Source organism: Oncorhynchus gorbuscha, linkage group LG07, assembly GCF_021184085.1.
Source record: "Oncorhynchus gorbuscha isolate QuinsamMale2020 ecotype Even-year linkage group LG07, OgorEven_v1.0, whole genome shotgun sequence".
Taxonomy (NCBI): Eukaryota; Metazoa; Chordata; class Actinopteri; order Salmoniformes; family Salmonidae; genus Oncorhynchus; species Oncorhynchus gorbuscha.
This window is the reverse complement of record NC_060179.1, coordinates 14,741,447-14,760,509: the sequence shown is the minus strand read 5'-3', so window position 1 is coordinate 14,760,509 and position 19,063 is coordinate 14,741,447. Positions and strand designations below refer to the sequence as shown.

The 19,063-nt window shown below is 43.6% G+C and overlaps 2 protein-coding genes across 16 annotated transcripts in view; both read left to right on the top strand.

Moving 5' to 3' along the window:
- LOC124039511 (TRAF2 and NCK-interacting protein kinase-like) overlaps positions 1 to 6,732 on the top strand; it is a 92,446-nt gene extending 85,714 nt beyond the window's left edge. For all 13 annotated transcript variants that reach the window (XM_046355561.1, XM_046355562.1, XM_046355554.1 and 10 more), the window contains 2 exons: positions 3,532 to 3,671; positions 3,797 to 6,732. In XM_046355561.1, coding sequence (XP_046211517.1) covers positions 3,532 to 3,645 — 114 coding nt within the window. In that variant the 3' untranslated portion in view covers positions 3,646 to 3,671; positions 3,797 to 6,732. The remainder of the gene's footprint in view (positions 1 to 3,531; positions 3,672 to 3,796) is intronic.
- Positions 6,733 to 7,830: 1,098 nt separating this feature from the next.
- Positions 7,831 to 16,545, top strand: LOC124039510 (eukaryotic translation initiation factor 5A-1-like). 3 transcript variants are annotated; one of them, XM_046355549.1, is made up of 5 exons: positions 7,831 to 7,851; positions 11,288 to 11,475; positions 12,301 to 12,405; positions 15,197 to 15,328; positions 15,434 to 16,545. In XM_046355549.1, coding segments are annotated over exons 1-5 (495 nt in total). In that variant the 5' UTR covers positions 7,831 to 7,850; the 3' UTR covers positions 15,503 to 16,545. The 3 variants fall into 3 exon arrangements, with proteins under 3 accessions (XP_046211505.1, XP_046211504.1, XP_046211507.1); XM_046355548.1 differs by lacking the exon at positions 7,831 to 7,851 and adding an exon at positions 8,307 to 8,337; XM_046355551.1 differs by lacking the exon at positions 7,831 to 7,851 and adding an exon at positions 8,358 to 8,479.
- Positions 16,546 to 19,063: the final 2,518 nt, after the last annotated feature.

Here is a 19,063-nt window from a genome sequence, read left to right as displayed (position 1 = left end):
TACCGAGTTCCAAACTGCCCCTGGAAGCAACATCGGCACAAGAACTGTTCTTCGAGAGCTTCATGAAATGGGCTTCCATGGCCGAGCATCCACACACAAGCCTAAGATCACCATGCGCAATGCCAAGCGTCGGCTGGAGTGGTGTAAAGCTCACCATGATTTGACTCTGGAGCAGTGGAAACGTGTTTTCAGGAGTGAAAAATCACACTTCACTACCTTGCAGTCCGACAGACGAATCTGGGTTTGGTGGATGCCAGGAGACGCTACCTGCCCCAATGCATAGTGCCAACTGTAAAGTTTGGTGGAGGAGGAATAATGGTATGGGGCTGTTTTTCATGGTTCTGGCTAGGCAGTGAAGGGAAATGTTAACACTACAGCATACAATGACATTCTAGACAATTCTGTGCTTCCCACTTTGTGGCAACAGTTTGGGGAAGGCCCTTTCCTTTTTCTGCATGACAATGCCCCCGTGCACAAAGCCAGGTCCATATAGAAATGCTTTAAGATTGATGTAGAAGAACTTGACTGGCCTGCACAGAGCCCTAACCTCAACCCCATTGACCACCTTTGGGATGAATTGGAATGCCGACTGCTAGCCAGGCTTAATCACCCAACATCAGTGCCCGACCTCACTAATGCTCTTGTGGCTGAATGGAAGCAATGTTCCAACATCTAGTGGAAAGCCTTCCCAGGAGAGTGGAGGCTGTTATAGCAGCAATGTTCCAACATCTAGTGGAAAGCCTTCCCAGGAGAGTGGTGGCTGTTATAGCAGCAATGTTCCAACATCTAGAGGAAAGCCTTCCCAGGATAGTGGAGGCTGTTATAGCAGCAATGTTCCAACATCTAGAGGAAAGCCTTCCCAGGAGAGTGGAGGCTGTTATAGCTGCAATGTTCCAACATCTAGTGGAAAGCCTTCCCAGGAGAGTGGAGGCTGTTATAGCAGCAAAGTAGAGACCAACTCCATATTAATGCCCATGATTTTGGAATGAGATGTTCAATGAGAAGGTGTCCACATACAGTAAATGACCAACAGTATGTCTAGATATCTCTATAGGTCTACGATATACAGTGGCAAGAAAAAGTATATGAACCCTTGGAATTACCTGGATTTCTGCATAAATTGGTCATAAAATTTGATCTGATCTAAGTCACAACAATAGACAAACCGTGTGCTTAAACTAATAACACACAAATTATTGTATTTTTCGTGTCTATATTGATTACAACATTTAAACATTCACAGTGTAGGTTGGAAAAAGTATGACTTCTCCAAAAGCTAATTGGAGTCTGGAGTCAGTTAACCTGGAGTTCAATCAATGAGATGAGATTGGAGATGTTGGTTAGAGCTGCCTTGCTCTATAAAAAACACACAATTTGAGTTTGCTATTCACAAGAAGCATTGCCTGATGTGAACCATGCCTCGAACAAAAGAGATCTCAGAAGACCTAAGATGAAGAATTGTTGACTTGCATAAAGCTGGAAAGGTTCACAAAAGTATCTCTAAAAGCCTTGATGTTCATCAGTCCAAATTGCTCCTGACCGTTGTGCAGGTCTGATCCACAACTACAGATAATGTTTGGTTGAGGTTATTGCTGCCAAAGGAGGGTCAACCAGTTATTAAATCCAAGGGTTCACATACTTTTTCCACCCTGCACTGCGAATTTTTACATGGTGTGTTCAATAAAGGCATGAAAACGTAGAATTGTCTGTATGTTGTTAGTTTAAGCAGACTGTGTTTGTCTGTTGTTGTGACCTAGATGAAGATCAGATCAAATGTCAGTACCAATTTATGCAGAAATCCAGATATTTTCAAAGGGTTCACATACTTTTCCTTGCCACTGTATATACCTGTCTCTCTTTAGGATGGTGACACTTTCTGTTTGTCTTTATGTACATACATCAAATACTTTCAAGCACTTGAGCTGTGCTTGATTAATGCCATGGAATAGTACCACAAGTGTACGGTCCTAGCTAAATCAAGCGCCCTCAAATATTTGGCCCAGGTCTATTAACGACACCCATCACATCTAATTACAAAGCTCAGGGCTAGGTTTAGTTAGTGATGGGGAAACCAGTATCCTATTGCTTTAATCCCAGTAGATCTCAAATGGATCTTGATAGATCCCTGTGTCTTTAGATCAGCTCTGCCTTCCTCTGCTTCTCTTTTGTCTCTCCACTCTAACACCAAGCTTCAGTTTGTCTTGTCAGTCTGATTGACTGTTTTCATTTGGCTCATTCTGTCTCTGTCTGAAACACTGTGGGTTTGTGTTGTGTTTTGAGACTGTACTCAGTCCTAGGAGGTTTTATTTATTTATTTATTTTTACCTTTATTTAACTAGGCAAGTCAGTTAAGAACAAATTCTTATTTTCAATGACGGCCTAGGAACAGTGGGTTAACTGCCTGTTCAGGGACAGAATGACAGATTTGTACCTTGATTTGTACCTTTGTACTAGTAACCTTCCGGTTACTTGTCCAACGCTCTAACCACTAGGCTACCCTGCTTCTACCCCTGAGTTTATATCTCCTTCCTTTAAAAGGCCTCTCCACCCCGGCCCCAACACACACATACTATATCAACATATACAGCCCCAAGCCACCATGACCAATACAAACCAGTACATACAAACACATACAGAGACAGGCCCACACCGACACACACACTCACTCCAGTCCGTTGGCCAGCCCACTTCCTGAGTACACAGGAGCTGGATGACAGAACTGGGAGGTAAAATCACCCAACTATCCTTATGCTGCTACTGCTGTAACCATCCTCATAGTCATCAATCACCTGCACAATCCCTGCTACAGTATTACCACCCAGGGGCTGGGTTACCATCCTGTAGAACCACCATACAAGAGTCATCACATTCAGTAGACGCTCAGATGGCTGTTTTTCCTAGTAGCTCTCTGCGGTTAACTTTGACCCCCCCCCATAACTCTGGGGGATCTCTCCTACTAGCGTTGCCCCCTGGGTCCATACGAAACTGCCCCTCCCCATCCCCCCCATAACTCTGGGGGATCTCTCCTACTAGCGTTGCCCCCTGGGTCCATACGAAACTGCCCCTCCCCATCCCCCCCATAACTCTGGGGGATCTCTCCTACTAGCGTTGCCCCCTGGGTCCATACGAAACTGCCCCTCCCCATAACTCTGGGGATCTCTCCTACTAGCGTTGCCCCCTGGGTCCATATGAAACTGCCCCTCCCCATCCCCCCCATAACTCTGGGGGATCTCTCCTACTAGCGTTGCCCCCTGGGTCCATACGAAACTGCCCCTCCCCATAACTCTGGGGATCTCTCCTACTAGCGTTGCCCCCTGGGTCCATACGAAACTGCCCCTCCCCATCCCCCCTCAGGCTGGATAGCTCAGGTGTTTGAGTTTTTATCCGCCATTCAGATTTAGAAACAGAAACTGCTGCAATGATATCCTCCCAGAGGCGTGGCCTAGGGGTGTGATCTGTGATTGGGTGACTGGTTTGAGTGAGTGCTCTCCTGTCCAATCCCCTGTCTGTATGTCCCTGTCCCTCCCCCAGCCTACATCCACTCCAACCAGATCATGGGCTGGGGAGAGAAGGCCATTGAGATCCGCTCCGTGGAGACGGGACACCTCGACGGAGTTTTCATGCACAAGCGAGCTCAGCGACTGAAGTTCCTGTCGGAGAGGAACGACAAGGTGTGTGTAAGCACAAACACATGTATACAAGCTAAGAGCACACACACACAAGCTGCAAGGAATCCTAAAAATATAAGCGAGCACACATGCTAACCCTCTTCATTATGCTGTGTGCTTGTCTGCAGGTGTTTTTCGCCTCTGTGCGTTCCGGCGGCAGCAGCCAAGTCTTCTTCATGACCCTGAACCGGAGCTCTATGATGAACTGGTAACCCTGGCAAACCCTCCTCCTTACTTCTTCCCTCCATACTGTACATACCTAACCAGAGGTCAGGGTGGGGGGATGAAGAGAGAGAACTGAGACAGACGAGTGAACACAGCGGCTGGCGGCTCAGCAGAGACTGGAGGAGAGAAACAGTCTCCCATCCAGGCAGACATCTGCAGTAGCAACCTACAACCACAAGAGGAACCAGAGAGGAACAGCAACTCCAGATCACGCTCAGACAACACTCGTTCTCTCTGTTGTCTTAGTTTCTCTCAGGCTCTGTCTGAGATGCCCCCCTATTTCCTACATAGTGCAATACTTTTGGTCAGAGTAGGCATTTTGGGCGTAGCCTCAATGTTTATCCCATGTGTTTTTGTCTTTGGGAGGTAGTGACAGGATGTGCTAGTGTAGTCTCCCTAATGGGGTCAGGGGTCAGCGACCAGGGGTATTGTCATGACCCCTGACCTTTGTGTATATATGGTGGGGGTGAGTGTAGATTCCTGACTGCTGGAGCAGTTAAAAAAATATCAATATTGTCACCAATGGTAACCAAAAAAATGATACTCTTGGCATAGATGCCATTCTTGTTCTAGTTCACCTGTGCTCTCCACTTTCTCTGCGAATGTTCTATTTGACAGTCAATCTATTTGCCGTATTTCTATCTTTACACATTTGTAAATGCCACATTCTATGATATGAAACAGACCTGCTTTCCTATCGGACACTCTTCCACTGAGACAGAACAACAGAGGACAGAAAAGGAAGACAGAAGATGATGAGAGACCGAGAGCAATCTGAGTTTTAGTTTATCTTCCTCCTGAATTTCAGCCTGTTTTGGTGGGAGTTTTGGCCTTCCATGGTGACATCACTATTTTTGTAAATTAGTTAGACCAATAAGAAAGAGTTCCAATCCTTTCTGCCAATAGCAGCTAATTTTGTTTCCCCCTTACCACTCCCAGACAGTACTAGCAAAATTCTTACTTAAGAAATGTTTTTATTTTTACCATTTTAATAGAAAACAATCACAGGTACTTAATTGTTACCCAGAAATGGTTTGATATGGAGATAAAAATGTCTGCATGGAACAGAAGTATGGCTTGGTTAATGGTCAGACTTCTTCCTACACACCACCTCTTTTCTCCACCTCTTCCCCTGTCTCCTTTGGTTCACCTGGTTCTGTACATGGTGCGTAGTGACACATCTGTCTCTGTTGGTTCACCTGCTTCTGTACATGTGCATAGTGACACCTATACTGCTAGTCATCATCAATCCTGACTTCTAAACGAAGGCAATACACAGGTCTAACTGGAGAGATGCAAGGTTGGGACGATTAACTTTCCAAAATGAGACCCACCATGTTAGCGTCAGTCAGGACCTTACACTGGGGTCGTTTAAATGTACTCAAAACTAGCTTTAGACGGCCAGGTAGAATGACCACACTATGAATCTCCACCATTAAGTTGAATCACGTGTAGTCTTCTAGGATACAGTGTCTGACTCTGCAACATAAGATCTGCCAAGGTAGTTGGTGAAAGTGGACGAGGGTGTCTGTGTGTACTGAACCAATGATGATGATTGACTACTGATGTGGCGTTGTATGTAACACAGGGTAATAGGCATGAGCCTACTCCATCCACTAATCGCTTACCTCTTCAGTCGTCATAGATCTGAAAGGACTGGATAAATATGTGTGACCGACCGGTGTATGAACCTGGGTCGGCAGACCTCTTGCTTTTTCCTATCTAGTTCTGTCAGATCTGTGAATACTGCAGGAGTATAGGTTAGAGAGAAGGGGTTGATTCCAGGAAACCGTAGGAGAAATATGATTAAGCAGTTCATTATATCTGACTGATCATTTCGAAAAAGACAGCCATCATGTTCATACTATAAGGCTTTCTACAGAATAGAGAAAATGTTTTAAGGGATTTCTAAAATGTTTTTATCGTGGTATAATTTGTATTTAAATATTTTGTAAGTATCAGAGTATGTGTGTGCATATGAGACTTGTCTTCCCTGCTAACAGTACAGGATTAAACTCTGCCACTGTTAAGACCGTCTGTGTGTTGAGTGACTGAGTGTGTGCTTTCATCTCATCTCAATCACTGGGACAATAACCCCGCCCCCAGACTGGTACTCCACTCCACTATGTGATGTTGAAACGTAACTGTCCTTCCTTGTACAGACATGATTACAGAGACGTCCTCTACTGCTTTACTTTACTGTCTGGATGTCTTCTGAAATCGAAAATGCACAGCAGCGCCATCACACACTGTTGGCCAAGTAATTCCCTCCCTACCAACTTTGTCTCCCATCTTGAGCTCCCTAACACACACATTATTCTATCAGAGGTGCCGGTACTCAAGCTGTAGCAAATAAGAAGAGCCTGATCTCTGTACCAGTACCGGTCAGCACCAGCCCACTTCAACCACTGGTCTGAGAGCAGTTCTGTCCTGGTTGTCTGCATATAAAAGTGTGGGGAGAGCAGATCAGGACTGACTGCAGTAGGCCTTCTCATAGCTTCTTTAGACTTTTTTGGGCCTCAAAGCTCACATCAAAAATATTTGTTTTTCAATTAGTGAAAACATTGATAAGGGAACACAATGTTACACTGGTATGTGTACACTGGATCCTAGTGTCCTTACAGTTTAGTAATGAAGAGAACTACTGACTTAATGTTTTGACACCGAGGCACAGAGGGAGGTAGTGTGTATGGCTGATGAGCTTGGATACATGTGATTACTGATGGTGATTAATGTGATTGTGGATGCTTTTTGTTTGGACTTTTCAATGTAACCTACTGACACACACACTTCATGTTTCCAAGTGACAACACACATTAAAGATGTGCTGTGTGAATGACTCATTTCTCCTAATTAAATTATTGGGTTGTGAGCTTATATTCCCTCTCATCCAGTGTGCTATCTTCGGCAAACATGGGCTCCTTTAGTTCAATATTGGGCAAACGACCTAACGTTACTTGTAGTAGTCCAAGGACCGTACATGTTCTGTTTAGAGGTGAATTGGCTCTGGCAGCCAAAACAGCTCAAATACTCCATCTAAATATGAACGGATTCTCAATTGCGGTACAGTCCTAGAAACATAAAATACTCCACTTTCATATCACATGAAAATTTCACAAATTCTAAAATATACATTTACTGTACACCAGTGGAGGCTGGTGGGAGGAGCTATAGGAGGATGGGCTCATTGTAATGGCTGGAATGGAATAAATGGAACGGTATCAAACATAGAAACCACGATTGACTCCATTGCAGAGCTCACTTGTTCATTTCAGGAATAGCCTTAAATGAACAAACTCAGCCCACCAGGAGCACCGAGCTATGCAAGACGAACTCAACCAATCACAAAGAAATACAGAATTACAGCCAAATTGGTAAAAGGCTTCAGTGGGGTTAATGTGTGAATTCTGTGATGGCCCAGTATCTACTCATATTTTTAAACCCCCAGTTCCAGCTGTGTTGTGCAAGTTGCTGCCTCTATCACTACATTTACAATCCTAAAACATAGCTGCCCCACTACATGGAATTCTATGGCTAAGCTTCCTTTTCACCTGAAAATTCCAAAAACGTGTCTGATGGATAGCTGTGAATCTAAGCTTTCCAATTATATATGACTAAAGGATTTAAGTGAGCAATAACGTTATGTACTGACATTGTTTGTCATAGGCTAAAATACCAAAGGAGAAATTAAATTAATAGTAATAACATACAGAAAGTTACAATTGCTGCACTGCTGTCAAACATTTTCCAACTCTAGGGACAGATATGTTTTAAAAAATCATTAAGAGACATCGTCGGCCAAAGTGAGCACGACCGACCCACCCTGGCTCAGGGACTAAAGGCGTGCTAATTATCTATCTTGGTCTCCAAACACCTGTGTGTGAATGGAAGGACGCCGATCGCGGGTCGTCACTGAAAACAAATATTGTTGGCTGCAACTGCGTTAAAACAGTGTACAGTAAGTGTATATTTTTAATTTGTGTAATTATTTTGATGTGATATGAAAGTAGAGGGCTTTGTGTATTTTTTAGTGTACCGCAATGGAGAATCGATTCGCGTTGAGATGGGAGTATTTGGTCGTAAGAGCCAATTCGTCTCTAAACATAACATGTAAGGTCCTTGGACTATGAGGAGCAATGTTAAGCTTCTTTAGTCCATTATTGGGCTAGAGACATTTTTGGACTACCACTTTAATGGAAGCCATAAATCCCCCTCCCCTCCATAGGCATGCGTTTCCACTTGATAGCACAGTCAGTCAAAGCTGACTCGTAAAAATTCATGAACAAACCTAACATTTGCTTTTCGGTCTTGAGGCTAGGAATAACGTTAGCAGTGTGGTTATTTGACTTATTTAACCCTTATTTTTACCAGAAATTAACTGAACATTCGCAATTACAGCAACGACCTAGGGGGGAGTAAGAGGGATGAATGAGCCAATTGGAAGGTTAGTGTTAGGGTTTAAAAAAACATTACGATAAATTGTATAAATAGGCGGGGTTTGATTTGTGGCAACTTGTGACGAACCTACGGATGCCGCAGTAAAATTGGTCGCGCTTGCGCAGTCACGTTCCTCTTTTTCCTGGAAGGTAAGCGTTGCATGGCGCGTGCTTCTGTTCACGGGGCAAAACATACAACTTTTAGTACTTTGTCAGTTCATTTATTGCCTGGTCATAATCGTTTTAGGTTTTGGTAGTCGAAAGAGAAGTGAAAAGGTCGAAATTAAGTTTGTTTGCTGAGTGTAGGTGCTCTCAGCGATAGGGTGTGGGTCCCATGTTTCTGTATCCACGGCTCTAATGAAGAGGCATGAGGCCTTCCGCGCGCTTGTTGGAAGTTGTTAGTCATCATGTCTTACTGGACATACTAGCCTAGCCAGCTAGTCAAATGTTGACAACTCCGCTAGGAAAGCTAACCATGCTGTAATGTACTTTGACACGAGACTGAACATGCATATAGTTGTGTAATGACTGAAATTGTAACTTAATAAAAATGACCATTTTGTTTAGACAAAACGTTTGTTTTGGTAATCGCTAGCTAACATTAGCTAACCGGCTAGGTTACAATGTGTTCGTAATCACTAACGCTTGCTAACCATGTCGTAGCTGGCTGGTTACATTTAATGAAAGTTCGTTGTAAAAATATGGGAACGTTTATCTATATTGGCATGGATTAAATGCCAACTAATAGTTACCCACACGTTGACAAAATGAGCTTTCCGACAACGGCATGGAATTATCATTCTAGCTAACAGCAACACGCTATACACTTTCCTTTTAGCTAGCCATCTGGCCAGTTGGGGAACACGTTATCGCTTCTATTTATAAACCAACGAGTCGCTTATTAGTTTAATACTCTAATTTGGTATGTATGTCTTTAAAATCCTTAATCGGTGTTTATGTATTCGCCCAACTTGTTCATCAACGTTACCTAGCGTGTTGCCGGGCCTGGCCGGATATCTTGTTAGCCTCTACTAACCTAGTCAAACTTGTCAGAAGTTGGCTGAACGGTATCGCTGGTACTTGTTTATCATTAGCTAGCTGACGTTAGCGCAGAGGAAGTTGTCGAGGCAATAAATGTTGTCCGGTCGGTTACGAGCGTTCCGGGCCAGGCCTCCGTTATTTACCATGGCATTATGATGCGTCAGGTTTATTGCGCGGCGAACTCCGGTTCTGCCTCCCGAGTCAGGGCGCAGGCCAAACTGGGACACGTGGACAGGGCGTGGGGATGTTTAACCAGAAGAGGTCGGGCCTTGGTCGACTCTTTTCGTCTGATTTGTGAAATTATGTTAAAGGGTCACCTTCTATATTGTCTGCAAGCTTTCCACTGGTGCTGGGACTTTCATTCCCACGTTTTCATCCTCCACATCACGTGTATCAAACTCGATCCACGGAGGATCGATTGGTTGCAGGTTTTCGCTCCCCGTACTTGATTGATGAAATAAGGTCACTGATTATTAAGGAACTCCTCTCCTCAACTGGGTCTTAATTGAAAGGGAAAAGCCTGCAGACACTAGGCCCTCCATGGGATGAGTTTGACACCCCAGCTCCACACGATGTTGGCTATGACGTAGTCTCCATTAGTCATGGATGGATGGGTTTAATAATCAAGGAGTGAGGATGCGATTTGAAATGGTCAGGAGCCAAATGCTCAGTAATTTCCACATTGACTATGGTTACATTCACTCTAATATAATGTTGATTAACATGCTTTGCAAAAACAACTAATCCTGGCTGTTTAAATGAACATGCCTGAAATCAATCAACTTTGATAAATGCAGAAAATCGTCAATCAAAATAAACGTTCTACCACTGCAGCCATGTTTATGGGAAACCTTTTTGATTCTGAGTTCGGACATATACAGTTAGTATGTAAACTATTTCTTCTTTTTACTCCATTCTAATTTTTCACAACTCACTTGTGCATAACACCTTAAGCAGACCGACAGTGTCATTGCATCAATGCTGTGTAATAAATTGTCAGAACTTTTCATTATGTAACCCAACATTTATAGTGAATGTGTGCAACAAAAGTTAAGCATTCACCTTTTGCTACTGTTTTGGTTTAGCCTACGCATACTATTTGTTTGCATACATTTTGGGTGAATCCAATGTGCGCACCACCCAGAACACACTGCCTCTGCAACACAATGTTCCGAAGGCAAACGCAGCACTCCGTTGGAAATAAATGTACACTAAACAAAAATATGAACGTAACATGTATTTTTTATTTAACCAGGTAGGGTAGTTGAGAACAAGTTCTCATTTGCAACTGCGCCCTGGCCAAGATAAAGTAAATGTAAATTATTTTCATGAGTTCAAGTGAAATATCCCAGAAATTTCCCAGACATACAAAAAGCTCTCAAATGGTTGGCGCATTTGTTTACATCCCCATTAGTGAGCTTTTTCCTTTTGTCAAGATAATCCATCCACCTGACATGTGACATATCAAGAAGCTGATTCAACAGCATGATCATTAAAGGTGGACCTTGTGCTGGAGACAAAAGGTCACTCTAAAATGTGCAGGCTGTCACAACAATGCCACAGATGTCTCAAATTGAGGGAGTGTGCAATTGGCATGCTGACTGCAGGAATGTCCACCAGAGCTGTTGCCAGATAATTGAATGTTAATTTCTCTACCATAAGCTGCCTCCAACATTGTTTTAGAGAATTTGGCAGTATATCCATCTGGCCTCACAACTGCAGGCCACGTCGTGGAGTTATGGTTTTCCATTATAGACCAGTGGATGTATTGCCAGTGCGGTAGCTCAATCAGGGATGTTTTTCCTTATTTAATCAGGGTTTCTGGACTTTTCTGATCAGTATTCATACATCATTGAATTTAAATGGCACTGCTGTAGCTTTAATTGCCTGTTCTAACCTATTCCTCTCCCCCTGCAGTGCCCCTAATCCATCGCACCATGGCAGACACTGATCTTGACTTCACCACCGGAGAGTCTGGCGCCTCCGCCACCATTCCTATGCAGTGCTCTGCCCTGCGAAAGAACGGCTATGTGGTGTTGAAGGGACGCCCTTGCAAGATCGTGGAAATGTCCACCTCCAAGACAGGAAAGCACGGACACGCCAAGGTAGGGATTGACTGGACATGTGTACAAATACCAAACTCTGGGGTTGCCCATGGTGGAAATGTCCAGCAGTATTGGGGGAATTTGGGTGATCTGATATCGGGTGTACATTATTATTATACCTTTATTTCAACAAGGAACACAGACTGAGACCAAGGTCTCTCTTACAGCTGGGCCCTGCGTATACATGTTTACACATACAGTTTAGGTACAATGATTAAGAAACTACACAAGACAAACAAAACCATCACAGATGACACAAATACAGCAGCAGATTATTACATGTACACACAGGTTATTCCCCTAAACGCACAATAACCTGCATTACCTGAAACCGTTAAAAGCAAAATAAAAATAAATATCCTCCAATAAATGTTTAAAGTGGGCGACAGGGGGACAGTCAAGTTTAAGTTTAGTCTGCAGGCTATTCCATAAACAAGGAGCGTAACAGGAGAAGGCAGCCATACCAAACTTTGAAATCGCATGGGCCTCAAGTGTAATCCATGCTTGAAACCTGGTTTTAGGAATTATAATATTGATGAGTGATGATAAATGAGGTAGTTTATTCAGAAGTGCTTTATAGACAAACACGAGAGCATGTTCTCGCCTCATGGACAGCGAAGTCCGACCCTGTTTTAAATATAAAACAGTTGCGTTCTGTAACCAGCACCCATAATAGTACATGCTTTGTCCACATCTCTAGTAATTTACCCATAAGGGCTTTGTCTGAATTCTCCAATCATAACTTTTGACTCGTTAAGTAAAACCTAACTTGACATGTTATGACACTGCTGTTAGTGGTGTAGTAAAACTCTCAGTCCTCTTTAGGTTAACATGGTGGGCATTGACATCTTCACCAACAAGAAGTACGAGGACATGTGCCCCTCTACCCACAACATGGACGTACCCCACATCAAGAGGAATGAGTTCCAGGTCAGTGTGAGCTCCCTTCCTGCCCAGTGAAGATTTTCCTATGCCACAAGGGTTCTCTTATCCAACATGTTTTCACATAATTAGAATACCAGTTAACCTCTTGCCTACTAATTCAATAAGGACTTGACTAATTCTATCAGGCCACTACTCTCCTAGAGACTAGCAAATCCACTTAACACTGCAGTCACTGTCTGGTGTCAATCCAACCACAGTCTGGGATAATAAGGCTAGAAACTCCCAGAAGACTGCCTGTGTAGTTCACAATGGTTTTTTAGCCGGTCAGTGTGTATGGGGACTTGTGAGAACTGCTGTCATCCTTGTCCAGAGATGTACTGCTCTGAAGTAGTTGCTGAGGCATTGGGAAGATGTTTACCGGTTGGTTACATTATCTGGGGGAAGACCTATGTCACAAAGCAGGATCAAATACGTTGGTATATGAATGCCCTGACGTCTGCAGAGGCCGTATCACAGTAAATGCTACGCGGCCAATGCAGATGCCGGATTGACCATGCAGCGCCTTTAAGGTATGGTCAATTGGGTGCCTCAGTGCTTTTCACTCATTCTTGGTACTTCATTTAAACACATTGATCACATATTAAAGTGGAACTGACTGCATTTTAGCTAAATGAAATATACATTTTTAAAAATCTGTTCACAAACCCCCAGGAAGAATGACAAGCTAGCACTTCGATATGGTCATCTTGATAAATTAGAATGTTTGGGAATGATGTATACTAAGGCATTTGTGAAAATTCTATAGCAATATAGAGTGGGAAAGCAGCTGCACATTCGAACAATTAACACGGCAGCAAATAAAACCTAAAAGCACACGTCTCATCCAGTACTGCAGTCTATGCAGACCGGTGCACCTTAGCCAACCAGGGCTACAGTAGACCTTTATGCAAACAAGCCATTTGCCATAGAAGACTGTCATCATCGTCTTGAACTGGACTGTGTTTACAGCCAGTTGGGCCTGTCATCATTCACTTTGAACTGGCCTGTGTTTACAGGCAGTTGGGCCTGTCATCATTCACTTTGAACTGGCCTGTGTTTACAGGCAGTTGGGCCTGTCATCATTCACTTTGAACTGGACTGTGTTTACAGGCAGTTGGGCCTGTCATCATTCACTTTAAACTGGACTGTGTGTTTACAGGCAGTTGCAACAGCATAACTTTAGATCATTAGAACACATTCACCAAAAGCCACAAAATACACCTGAATGGACTTCTGCAACTATGTAAATACCACCTTAGTCCTCTTACATTTGGGAACTTGACAGTCCTATTGATCAAACAACCGTAGAGGTAAGCTCTCTCTCTCCCTCTTATGCACATCAACAACTAATGCTAGCCAGAGCAAGATGAGCTAAAATCTAGCGAAGAAACATTAGATAAATCCTGTCAAACTGTTTCTGCTAGTTGACTGTCAAAATGTGCACTGATAAACTATGGGGAATTGTAGCTTACTTGTCCTGCTGCAGCTTGCCTGCAACCAAGCTAACTGGCTGAAGTTGGCTTGCTTGCTAGCTACTTCCAGACACAAATGAGAGAACGCCACTCTGACCAGTTTACTTGCAGTAGCAGAGCTAGTTAGCTAGGCTGTTTGCATGTTATCTAGAGTGTTCTTGACTGACTTGTTGCCTACCTTTACTAACACCGGTCATATTCAGCCCGTGTTGTGCGTTGGTAAATTAATCAGTTATTCTGCGCTCTGAAACAAAGACTGTGCTGGTATCGGAGCTGATTTGTAAGTCGCTCTGGATAAGAGCGTCTGCTAAATGACGTAAATGTAAATGATAGCATATCTTTGTCGTTGGCAAATCCACTCTGGATAAGTTGTTTTAAGTTGTTGCTCATTAATCAAATGACACCTGCATCTCTAGCTGTGTATATCCACCAAGAAATGATACAAGGGGGGAAAGTCAGTAACTCACCCACTCTAATGACATCCTCCTAGCAGCTAGCTAACGTTAGGCTCTGTGTTTTTAGCTTGCTACATCAATAGATACGCTAACCACGTTATGAATGACTTGTGATCGTTGCCCTTGCTAGTTTCATTGTAGTGAAATTCCCAGCCTTAGTTACATTCATCGGTTTCTGTCCAAAATATTGAGTCGTGGAAACTGACAGTGCATCCTGAATAGAGGCAACAAACGATGTACCAGGCCAGCTGTGATTTACAACCTTATAGCAATATTTTTTGGCACTACCAAGAAATCTTTTGGTGAATTATATTAATCATGCATTGAACCACCTCCATATTTTCTGCCAACAATGCCTTAGTGTACATCGTGGAATGTTGAGTCAAATATAACCTACTTTTAAACCTCTTATCAAGTTGGTTTTGTAGCATAAACTGGGAATTAAATATTTTAGATCGATTTTGTTTTTTCATATCTGCAAAGTAGTTAAAGCTGTCAGTTCCATTTAATGTAACTGTAAATTGTATATTTGCTCACACTGGTTGGCATTGGAGCGTTCCCCCATATATTGTTAATGCACGACGATCACCCAGCACTGCACCCAATACCCGTGGCGTGAGTGTGAATGGTTCTTGCTACAGAGATCTCCTTGGAGATGGCCGTTACACCACAGTGACCAGGTCACACACCTGATGTGATGGCTAACAAAACAAATTAACACACACTTCCCAACATGTTCACCTCTCACACCATCGCTTGTCTTTATTTTGCTTATTGCGTTCTGATCTGCACGGTGACTAAAACGAAGACTACCTGGAATGTGCCTTCGTGTGTCCGACTGTAGATGTAACATGGTGCTTGTGTTTCCAGCTGTTGAACATCACTGATGGGTTCATGTCCCTCATGGGTGACAATGGAGATGTGAGGGAGGACCTGCGCGTGCCTGACTCAGACCTGGGCAAGGAGATCGAGCAGAAGTTTGCCGCTTCAGAGGATATCCTGGTGAGTCTGGGGGGGTGTGTGTATGTTTTGGGTGGTGTGTGAAGCTTGACCAGTTTGTTTTGGAAAGTGGTGGTCTTAGCCGTAACCAATCATATCTGTCTGCAGGTCTCTGTGCTGTCTGCTATGGGGGAGGAGTGTGCTGTGGCCATTAAGCAGATGACCGGTGGCAAATAGAAAGACAGGACTGACCTGCCCAGGCAACAAACTCCACCCACAACCAGTCTCTAGTATTCTTATTGGTTCTTCTGTCACCAAAGCGACGGCCTTCACAGACAACCTCAATCATTCTGTTGTGATTACTCCTTTGTTTTTTCCCCTCTCGTTTTTTGGTTTCTCTCTCTCCGACGCTGTCGGACTGTCCCAGCATTACTGCGGCACGCTCGCTGTGTTGGCTGGCATTCTGCCGGATCACTGAGGTTTTGTTTAGTTCTACATAATCTACTATATAAAGAAAAGTACTTATTGGTGAAATATAGATTTTTTTTTTTGACTTCTTCCTCATTCCTGTTTATTTTTGCCTTCGAGATGTTTGTCTTGCCACATACATTCCTGAATGTTTAAAATAATGATGGGATCCAGCTTTTTTATGATAATTTTTTTATATTCCTTATAATTGAGCTCGTCTGATGCCTTTTTAGAGGGAGGGGGGAGCTGTTTGAATGGTGGGAGGGGGGGGGCTTGGGGCCCCTTTTACTGACATTGAACTACATTAGGGTTGTCCCTCTGGCTGCCATACTGCTGCTTCCCAGCATGGCCTCTCTGCTCTGGCTGATCAGACAACTCCCATGCTTTTCTCCCAAACCGTGGGAACGCTGGTGGCTAGCACTTAACAAGCAGTCTTAACAATACCACTCCAGCATTTCAAAACACTTCGATATGAAGAAAGAACATTAGAGAGAAAAGATGCTAAATATGGAACCAAACTTCAGTGATTTCTCTTGTCAATGCCGCTCTGTCTGTTTAGAAAGCCGGAGGGCCCAGTGCGCTTGCCTATCACCATGGCAACCTAGCCCCGCCCTGGGCGTCCCATAATAGTCGGGAAGAGTGAGGCGTTGGTGTGGCGGCGTAGAATGTTCTGGAAGGCATTTTGCAGTGAGGTGTGTGAGGGGCTCGATCGGGAGGGGGGGGTGGAGTTGCAAACTTATTTTGTTCACTCGAGGCCTTTGTCACCTGACTGGAGATGGCAAAAAATAATAAAGTTAAAACAAATAGAAAAACAGCCTTCTTGGTGGTGGTTCTGTGTTTGTCTTCACACTAGAATGTTTCACTCTCCAACCAATGCCTGATTCTGTTAAATAATGACACAGGAATGGATAGGTTTCAGGTTTTGTTGTGGACTCTGCGCTGTCCAAGTTGCCTGGGACCATAGTATAACAGTTTGATCCCTGGCAACTGACACATCGGTAACATGACTTCAGCTCCCTCTGCACTGGTCTGAGAATAAGTCTGATGAATCAGAATGGTGGAAGTTGGAGAAGGAGATGAAGCCTTCTGTGATATTGCGTTGCACATCATCAGTTCGTCACTCCCAGCCTTAGGGGCCGTTCGCTACAGCAGTCTCGAAGCACTTGTACAGGCTGGGTTTGATACCTGGTTTTCACAAGTTCTTATAGGATGGAATGAATAGAATGGATGACTCATTGACTTGAATGGGGATGCCTGCTCTAGTCATTCTAGTTCTATGCATCCTATCCCAATAACTTGATCATCTGGGCCCTGATACCCTGAGAAGTACATTCACTCCACTGCTTCCTGTCCTTCCAGTCTCATGCCCAGACGGAGTACACGACAAGCTGCAGTAGCAAAGCACTGCAGATATCACCAGTGTTCAGGGCTCAGTTGAGGTTCAATGACTAAGTGAAACTGGCTGGGTTTGAGCCAAGATGAAGCCCTATCCCTGCAGGGGCATATATGGCAGCTCGCCACACCTTGCTGGAATGCCTGACACTGCAGTGTGAAGACTCCATTCTCTCCACATAACAATCCATATCTCATACACAACTCATCTGCATGCTTGAGTGGGGGTCATCAAGGCTCTCAAACCAGGACAATGAGTCAGATCAACCTTAACACTAAACTAGTACAAACACTCAGGCCAGTTCAAGTACACCACCCTGTTCATGAAAATGGATCACTCCTACAGTGAGTCATGTGGCCATGGCTTGCTATATAAATCAGGCAGGCATCAAGGCATTCAGTTACTGTTCTATATAATATTAGAATGGGCAAACAAGGGGCTGACAAACAGAACTGCGCACTACAACAGTGTTGTGCAGAACGGCATCTCGAAACGCACAACTTGTTGATCCTTTTCATGGGTGGGATATTAGACGACCACACTGGCTTCCACTGCTATCAGCTAAAAACAAGAAGTGGCTCCAGTGGGTATGCGATCACCAATACCGGACAACTGAGTGGAAAAACCTTGCCTGGAACATGACAGCGAGTTCTGTTAACATGAGTTTGCTGCACAGTCCCCAGACCTCAACCTAATGGAACTCCTTTGGGACGAAATGGAACGGGCTGTATCGGTCCTCTAATACAGAGTAGAAAAGACCCAGTGCGTTCATTTTGTGGTTGCCACGGCTATGTTATCAACACAATGGAAGGGGGAAAAATTATTATTTAAATATTGAAAGTGAATGTGTTACAGAGAGAAACATAATGGTGCAGTTTCAGGTCATGTTACAGATATTAGGGACGCGGTGTGAGCGCGTTGGTCTGGGCATAGAAGATGTAGTCGTTTGTGTATGTAAACTGTACTTTTAAGTGGGATTAAAATGTATTTTAATTGTCAGTAATCTACAAAAAAAATTGTGTTTAAAGTGGAAGAAAATGTTAAACTTAACCCCCTAGAGTTATTTGAAATCGAGTTACGTAATACAGAAGTCCCGATCACAATCTGTCTAAAATGTGTTTTTTGTTGTTGCGTGGGACTACGTCTCACCAATGGTGACCGTCTGTATCTGCGGTGTTTGTCAGACCATGAGACATCCCAAAAATCAGCCTTCTCACAAACGTCGGTAGCGTCCAAACGGTTTACCCAGTGATTGACGGATAAATGCAGGAGCTGTCGGTCCATTAGACTATGTTCACCGAAATTCACAAATTATATTATGATATAGAGACTTAATGGTTTATACACATTTTCCATGGGTTTTAACCAAATGTTCATGACTTATAGCCTACATTGAAAAAGTTGCGCATTTTTGACACTGGAAAGCTGCTGTCTGATCCCATGTAGTCCTACGACCACCTGCCATTGTGCCTTCATCAAGGCACTTAGCCCCCCACATAGAACTGCACTGTTAGTCACATGTGGTAAACCCTCCATCTGGATAACTTCTGTGTGTGCAGGTTTGGCTTCTGATCCAGCCCTGAAAGACCCACGTCTGCTTATCAAGGTCCTGTTGAGCAACTGATGTTAAGGCTACAATGTGGTTAGACCAGGGTTTGAACAAAAGCCTGCACATCCAGTAGCTAACCTGGAGGAGGGTTGCCACCCTTGATGTAAAATATTTCAACCAAATACCTTTTGTCTTTACAAAATTATTCCCTCATTCAATAAATCAGGCATCAAATGGATAAGGTAGGTCACTTCAAAGCAAGGTAAAACTAGACGTTATCATATAAGCCTAAAATATTAATGTTTCAGGGGTGATCTATGCACAGCAAGTTGTCAGTTAGGCTATTAGAATATGTTGTCGCAATTAAATGGCTGCTGTTTAATAAGAG

Coding starts and splice junctions, on each gene's coding strand:
- LOC124039510 (XM_046355548.1), top strand. Junction 11,476..12,300: donor GAAAGCACGGACACGCCAAG/GTAGGGATTGAC, acceptor AGTCCTCTTTAG/GTTAACATGGTGGGCATTGA. Junction 12,406..15,196: donor TCAAGAGGAATGAGTTCCAG/GTCAGTGTGAGC, acceptor TTGTGTTTCCAG/CTGTTGAACATCACTGATGG.